The sequence below is a fragment of the Idiotropiscis lumnitzeri genome, chromosome 9, assembly GCF_059441095.1.
Source record: "Idiotropiscis lumnitzeri isolate Australia: NSW breed Sydney's pygmy pipehorse chromosome 9, RoL_Ilum_1.0, whole genome shotgun sequence".
Lineage (NCBI taxonomy): Eukaryota > Metazoa > Chordata > Actinopteri > Syngnathiformes > Syngnathidae > Idiotropiscis > Idiotropiscis lumnitzeri.
Window position 1 is genome coordinate 14,953,511 of NC_142399.1, and position 7,725 is coordinate 14,961,235.

A 7,725-nucleotide genomic window follows, 5' to 3' on the forward strand; every position below is an offset into this window, starting at 1 on the left:
TCGAAGGAACTTTAGTGAAAGCTCTAAAAATATATATCTGACTTTAAATTCGAAAAAAAGAACAAACACAAGAAAAACAGACTACATGAGATATTAGCCTCTATTTTGATATTTTTTAAATGAATTGTTCTGAATATGAAGGAGCACAATTGTAATAGCCATAGGACAGCTGGGAGATCTCAAATTTTATTTTGGTCAATGTACGGGAATGAATTCATGAAGGCAGCTCAGACGAGAACATCCTGAGGGTTGACCTGAGGCCAAATCGCAAGTGAGGTGAAACCACCACAACAGAAATTTACGTCACTTATTTAAATAGTGGTAGCAAACGCTGTGTCCACAGCAATGAGTGTCACGTGACCTCTGCACATGTCAGCAATTCGATCCAAGCAGCCAACTGACTTCAGTTTCCCAGCAACCACTGCTCACTCCATAACTTTGCCGGAGAAGATCCATGACCCATGCTGGCACAAAAACGCACACACTTGTGTCAATGATGGCCTCAGATTTGCATGGCTCCAAGCCATTCTCTGCAGGGTTGCATGCCATCAGACGGCTGAACTCTCATGTGTGCCGGCCTGCCGGTGGAGACAGACCAGAAGCAGGACACGTGAACTCAACTTGCCCATCTTACCCCCTAGCTCAGCATGCCCCTCTGACTCCCAAACGAACTGACGTCTCCCTTTTGGATCCATGCAGCTGGCAGTTGAGTGCTGGAGCAGAAAGTCGTCGCCACTTTATTGACTGCCCGACAACGTGGGTAGCCCCCCCATGACTGGGAAAGGTTGAAAACAGCCTCAAGGCTGTCTGGTATAGAGGTAAGAGAGGAGGAAACTTGGAACGCTAGGAGAGTCCCTGATGCAGCAAAAAGAGCAAGACTCACGGGTAAGAAAATATCCGGTTTACCCAAATGCAGTCATATTTCAAATTAAATTTCGTGCTGAATTTATTTGGAGTGTATCTTCATGTATAATACTCTATTATGCCAATTCAATAGCTGCAGAGAGAGACACAAATCCCCAATTCAAATGATGTTTTGCTGCGCTCTTTGGCTGACATTTGAAAACCCAAACTGGTCTTTCATTAATGGTGCAACAAAAACAAACAAAAAAAATGCCAATTACAAGATATTCTGATGAAGATAAACTGGCACAAGGTGTCAAGTTTGACTTATATTTCCAGACTGTTCAGATGAATTATTGACGACTGAAGAACTTGGTTGGTTTCTTCATATCTAATGATTGACACCAGACACTGAATTTTGAGCAGTGCAGACGGTCGATGCTGCTTTTTGTGCAGCATCTGGCCAAAAATATCAATACTTTTAGATTATTTAGTTACAGAAAAAAAACTATCTGTAACATTTTTATACTGTATCCCTGACATTTGTTGATGTGTTCTTTCTTTTTCAAGCTTCTTATGTACCTGTTGAGATTCACTTTCCCTCACTGAGGACTGAAGCGGCGGTGGAAAATAGTCTCCCGGTGGAAAACAATAATTCTCAGGTGGGTGAGCATGAAGGTTTACATTTTTACAATTTACATCTGAAAGAACGCCCTTCACAGCTTTTTCCACTAGCTCCGACAGTGCTTAAAGTATACCAAGGGTGTCCAAACTTCTCCTTTTGGGGGCTGCATACAGAAAAATACAGGGACCATTTTGAATTCCGTTTTTTGTTTGAACTTATTTTTGACGTGAAAATCAGTCAGTCAAGCAGTTACACGTTATGTATATAATTTCTTGTACTATTTCGAAAAACGTCAATGCCAAGATATTTCTGTGGAAGGTGATAAGGCAATTTTTTATTTTTATTTTTATGTTGTGGTTTGGCCTGTGGCCTTGCAACAAATAGTGGCGAGTGAGCCTCAACATGCTCCACAAACACGGTTGGACTTAAAATATGCCATGAAAGCTCGATATTTACGAAAGTTTCATGACACTCATTCAGGTTACTTACACAAATTTACTTCCTTCCTCTGAGTGCATCGTTTTCGTACAACATTCTATGAAATTTTAAAAAAGACGCTGAATGTGTCCACCCATACGTCCTTTACACCGATTATCTTCACAAGGGACATAGGTGTGCTGGAGCCTATCCCTGCTGACTTTGAGTGCTTTTTGTAAATGAGTTTTGAACTTGCAATCTTTGCACGTCTACATGTACAGTAGCGATAAGCTGAGTTGTGATGCTATTTATTTTTATTGTTTAACGTATGTGAATAAGGAAGAAGACATAATAAATTTGCTCGATGTCTACATCTAAATTTAATGCCTAATATATGCTTGCCATAAAAAAATTGTGACTGTATTGTCTTTACAGGATGATTTGTCCTCAAAACTCTCACTCGCCGAGTGCCGCATCAGATTCACTTCGACAACGCAGAGGTCACAACAAACAAACTCTTTTTTTTTTTTTGTTACTAAATACAGATTATAACTCAGTGCATTTTGGATTGTCTATAGCCAGGGTCATCAACCCTTTTGAAGTTGAGAGTTACTTCTTGAGTACTGATTAATGTGAGGGGCTTCCAGTTTGCGACACTTTTGAAATAACACATGCTCTCCAATTTCCTTTAAAATTGTTAGATCTTAATTGACGGCAATTATTAATTCATTATATTAATTTTGATAAAACTCCTTGGCTGCTACCGCGGGCACCAAGTTGGTCACCCCTGCTCTTGACTGTCAGTCACCTTTTTAATCAGCAAATGCAGTGCCATTTTACATCATGCATTGGTGAACAAATATTATGTGTGCAATTAAGGTCTGCCTCATAACCAGCAAGCAAAAATAAATGAGTAAATTATAATAAGCATCAATGCATGATAGAGGTGATATGTGGATTGGTCAAGTGAATGTCACTGTCCATTTGCAGGAGTTATGAGGAGATTGATTGGGATTCAAAATTACCTCAATGCCTGAAGGCAGCACCGACCTTGGAGAAAATGGCTGACCCAGTGGCTGCGTGCCGCTTATCAAAACGTTACCACAGCAAACCTCAGCTGTGGCAGGTGAGTAGGATTTAAGAGAAAACAATTCATGAAGACCAACTCACTTGTTTAAGATTCATGATCCTTGAGTTTCATGTCTTCGCCTGAAGCCCGTTTGAAATATAGAGCAATCCTGTTGAGTTTTAATTGGAAACGTCAGAGGGATTCGTTTAACAATGTTCTTTTATTTGTGGTTGTATTTTGAAGTGCAGTGGGAAAAAAAAAAAAAAAGCACTGTCTCATAATGGGAGTTGTTTTGAGACCCCCCTGGGGGCACAATGCAGAAAGCAAGTATCATGGAACATTTTGAAGGAACAACTCCAATGTTTCATGTTTAAAGCTGTACCAGAAAATTCAAGGAGATATATCATACATTTCTTTCTTAATACAACGAGGACTGATTTTAGACAGATGAAGTTTACTGCAGAACTGTGGTTTGTATCTTTTGACAGCAAATACTTTATTCTGCTAACAGGGGACATAGCCCCGCCCACCACCCACTATAAATGAATGCATTTTCGTTGCAAAACACACCTACACCGAAGAGTAAATACTCACTGTGCGCAATGGGCAAGGAGAGCGCCACTGCCCACTACTGGAGTTGATGTGCAATTACACTTTATTGGAGTAAGGCAGGGAAAAAAAGCAAGTTCGCCAAGGGTCACACGCACCCCCCTCAGAATCCTGCCCCACTATTTGCGAAGCACTGCTATATTGTGATATCTCAACTAGTTAATAATATGGTCTACTGTAACTAATGTTTGTAAACTTTTTTTATGCTTGTTCGAACTTGGACAAAACTGGCCTCCTACTTTTCTTATGTTATAGATATGCTGTAAATTCATCAGAGATTTTCTTTTTGTCTTCTTCTTGTTTTTTTTTTCTTTTTGCATTACCTGAATGATCAGGTTGTTGCACTGTAGGTTGATTTTTAACAAGTCTGTTAGTAGCAGTGTTTCTTTCAGAATCCTGACATGTTTGTCTCCTGTTGTATCATATTGACCAATCTCTGCTGTCCATCAGGAGGCCCTTACTAGCCCCCAGCAAGTAACAGCTTGCAAGGAGCCTTTGCGGGAGCGGGAGATTGTCAACAGTGACTCGTCATCAGTGCAGTTAGGCATAGTATTGTTTTGTCATTGATATGAGCCAATGTCAGTCGTCTCTCTGGGCCCACGAAGGCTGCGGGCCGAGGCAATTGCCTGTCTTGCCTGCCACGCTGCGGTCTATCTGTTTCAACTTTTGATTTTGTGACTGAGCTGCCTGAGAACAAGCATTTTGGACACAGCAGTTTCTGAAATTGTCTCCTTCTTTTTTTATTTTCAGTTTTGAAATAAGTTAAGATATATATATATATCATTGTGCTAACCTCAACCTTGTATTTTGTTAAAATGATTCTTAGCTCAAGCTGTTGGAAGTAGAGCTTTAAAATGTATTCTGTTTTCTTATACACTTTAATGAGAAGTCAAAAGGTCTTATGTTCTTTACGTCCCTTCCAAGTCTATAGGGGCTATGGGGGAGGCAGCAGCTTCGATCAAGACATGATGCCAAGAAACCAATAACATTGTAGGTGTACAACTCCAACGCTCGTGTCCTTTTTTTTTTTTTAAACTGATTTATTATAAAAGAATAACTTCCTGTGGTATAGCTCCAGTGGATGTGCCCGATCTGGCCAGATTCCACTGTTCACGTGAGGATCACACATATGAAGAGTCCCCAACAAGGCCTGTGGTTTGAGATGTCGAGACATGGAGGTGCGTGTGCGCGTGCGTGTGTGTCTGTGTGCTTCCATCCATATGTAGTGGTACAATAGGATCCGAAAACATGGATAACATTGACAACATGATGGAAGACTTCCAACCACTGACCCTGATAAGGAGCATTGTGCCCCCATACACACCTACAGCACGGTACGCATAATCAAACGTGTGCATTGCCTTACACATTAAAACAAAATAATATGTCAAATTTGAATGAATAATTTTACTCAAATGTTTTCATGCCAGCCGGACCACCATCCCAGGCTATACAGGAAAGGCTGCCTATGCTAACACAACTACGAACTCTGCCGTTGATATATCCAGGTCAGTCAGTGCAATATCTGATTGAGTGAATTCAATGAAACACAGTTTATTTTTTTGTTTGTCGTTATGTCATGCAGTATATCAGATTGCTATGTAAATTCTTCAGAAATGCACCATGGCCCAAACATTATTCATTCCTTGAAACAGTTTTATGTATTGAAGAACATTTTATGTGATAAATCTGAAAAATTATAAAAATTATTACATTATATTTTATATTTTGACCCAAATTTCTTTTTCTGCATTCTTGTGGTTTTTCAGTCCAGATGATACACACACACGCACAAACACACACATTAAAATTAATACTTTCACTCATAATATTGTTATGCATAATTTTGTAGTGAAATGAACTTTTCATAACGAAATAGAAAAATATTTTTCATCCACTGTTTGGCATTGCCTTCAACATCAGTTCTGACTCGTCAAACATAAAGTATGACACACTGAGCAGTAATTACCACAAATGTTCACTAGAGGGCGATCGAATTCACACAATCTCGTACAGCTCAAGACTGCACTTATATTTACTACAACGCTACCTTACAACACTAATCATAAATTAATCATTTTTAATGTGGCATTGAATAGACACTTCTCAGGACAATGCCAACCACTACAAGTGCCAGCATATCGACAATAACTAAAGGTAGCATGTCATTAACGTGTATTGAATGGGCTTTAATCACAGGCCACATAATGTAAAGAGACAAACAACCATTCACACACACATAGTCACACTCACTTTGCCTGCGCCAAAATCACGCCAGTGTACAGCGATGTCACAAACATTTTTTTTTCTAATAAATCAAAGGTGTATTAAATGAAGTGAGTCAAGCTACATTTATATATTTTAAAGGTGAATGTGGGTATCTCTAAGAGAGAAAGAATAATAATAACCAAACAAGAACACTTCCAAAGGGCTGCTGTTCACCAAAAAAAAAAAAAAAACATGAATGAGCGAAGTTGCGATTCTGGTGAGATGGGAGTCAACGTTCCCTTTAATCATAGATTAGGACGGAACAGGTTAAAACGTTAATGGGAGCAGATGGAAACGGGGAAAGTCAATGATGAAGAGGTGGCGACAAAAATATATATATTTTTTTGTTAGTTTTTTTCCCCTTATGTATAACTGACCTTCAAAATGAAATGAGTCCAGGAGTGGGAGTCATTTTGAATGAGAGCAGTAGGGGATGAGAGTTGTTTTCACTGGAACGGAACGGGATAGGATTTTCTTCATTTATATTTATTTTACGATTGTCTGCGATGGGACGATACGGTATTTTGGGAGTGCTAAAGCATTCAAATATGTGGGGAAATTGATGGAACACCCCTTCTTGTTTCACAAATTAAAAAAAAAATCAAAGAAACAGACTCACCATTAAAGCTCACTGAACTGAGCTTTATGAAGAAGTTGCATTTGACATTGTTCTATATCCTGGTATAAGCTTTGTAATCAAATTAATGCAGCAATTTTATTTCTTAGTTCGTCAGAGCTTTTTGGAAGACGAGGAAAAAAGAAAAACTCTGCCTGTCAGGGGGTGCAAACCTGTTTCCTACGGGGGCCCCAGCAGAGCGAACTTTACCGGCTTTTGGAGCAGGCTGCTCCAGATGGCTGAATCCAGAGCAGTTCGTGGTAATCGTGGTTTTTACAACCCAGATCCATTTTCCTGGTGCCCGAAAGACCCCGAGATCTGTTTCCTCTGTTGATTACACTGGCCTCCCCCCAGAGTTTTCCCCCCGAAAGAGCAAAGAGACAACTGCTTGGAATGATTAACTGTCGTCCTCAACGGTCAGACAACTTCCACATCTTATTTTGGCAGAGCTCACACAGAGCAAGTGGTCATGTTAAGATTATTGTTTGCTGTTGGTTTCTTGGAAAGTTTGTATTGGCATTAGATGTTTTTTAAACTGAAAATTTTTTTTTTCACAGGACAGGGCGGCCCATTTTTGGTCATCAAGCACCGCTATCCCGCATGGTGACCACCGTCAGCCCCTTCAATCCCTCCCTGCTGTCACCCACACTTCCTGTCTCATGTGCAGGACACACAAAGAGACATTAGGAAAAAAACAAATAAGAAACGTTCAAAGGTGTCGATTTCTTTTTCAAGTCGTCCATTAAAAAAAACAATGATGATGTCAGATACTCATTCAGACTGAGCGGCAGAATAATGAGGTGCCTTATCTTCATTTCATTGATTTACTTGAATAGTTTGCCGCAATTTCGTCCTCCAAAGCAAAAGGGTGTGTGTTTGTGTTCGTGTGAATGTATTTGTGCAATAACAACATATTTGTGAAGTATACTTTATTTGTATGTGTGCGCTGTCCCGAAACTAATTGTTTCAGAAATGAGTCAAGTTTTGATAGCAACTCAAACTATCCAACATCTGCTGCCATTGCAAGCTTGAATGCAGATTGTGTTTAAGACAACCTGATTTTTTTTTTTTTTTGTGAATAAAAAATATGAAAGCACAAAATGTGTCTCTATTCTACTCATTTCAGTCATTAGTCTCAACATCCATCCTGAGAATCCGTCTTATGTCACTGCGCTTGGTTGGCGATGAGTTGAGTGTACCCTACCTCTCTCCCAAAATCAGCTGGTATTGACTCCAGCACACCTGCGACAATAGTGAGGATAAGATGCAAATTTTTGT

General features: G+C 39.7%; 1 protein-coding gene across 3 annotated transcripts; it reads left to right on the plus strand.

Annotated features, from left to right (window-relative positions):
* Positions 1 to 273: 273 nt before the first annotated feature.
* spmip7 (sperm microtubule inner protein 7) lies at positions 274 to 7,467 on the plus strand. Of its 3 annotated transcripts, XM_088305137.1 has the most exons (9): positions 274 to 885; positions 1,414 to 1,505; positions 2,321 to 2,385; positions 2,876 to 3,011; positions 4,495 to 4,553; positions 4,636 to 4,677; positions 4,790 to 4,897; positions 4,994 to 5,071; positions 7,005 to 7,467. In XM_088305137.1, the coding sequence occupies exons 4-9, from the start codon at positions 2,946 to 2,948 to the stop codon at positions 7,132 to 7,134; spliced, it is 483 nt and encodes a 160-aa protein (XP_088161263.1). In that variant the 5' UTR covers positions 274 to 885; positions 1,414 to 1,505; positions 2,321 to 2,385; positions 2,876 to 2,945; the 3' UTR covers positions 7,135 to 7,467. The 3 variants fall into 3 exon arrangements, with proteins under 3 accessions (XP_088161263.1, XP_088161261.1, XP_088161262.1); XM_088305135.1 differs by lacking the exon at positions 2,321 to 2,385; XM_088305136.1 differs by lacking the exon at positions 274 to 885 and having other exon boundaries at positions 991 to 1,505.
* Positions 7,468 to 7,725: the final 258 nt, after the last annotated feature.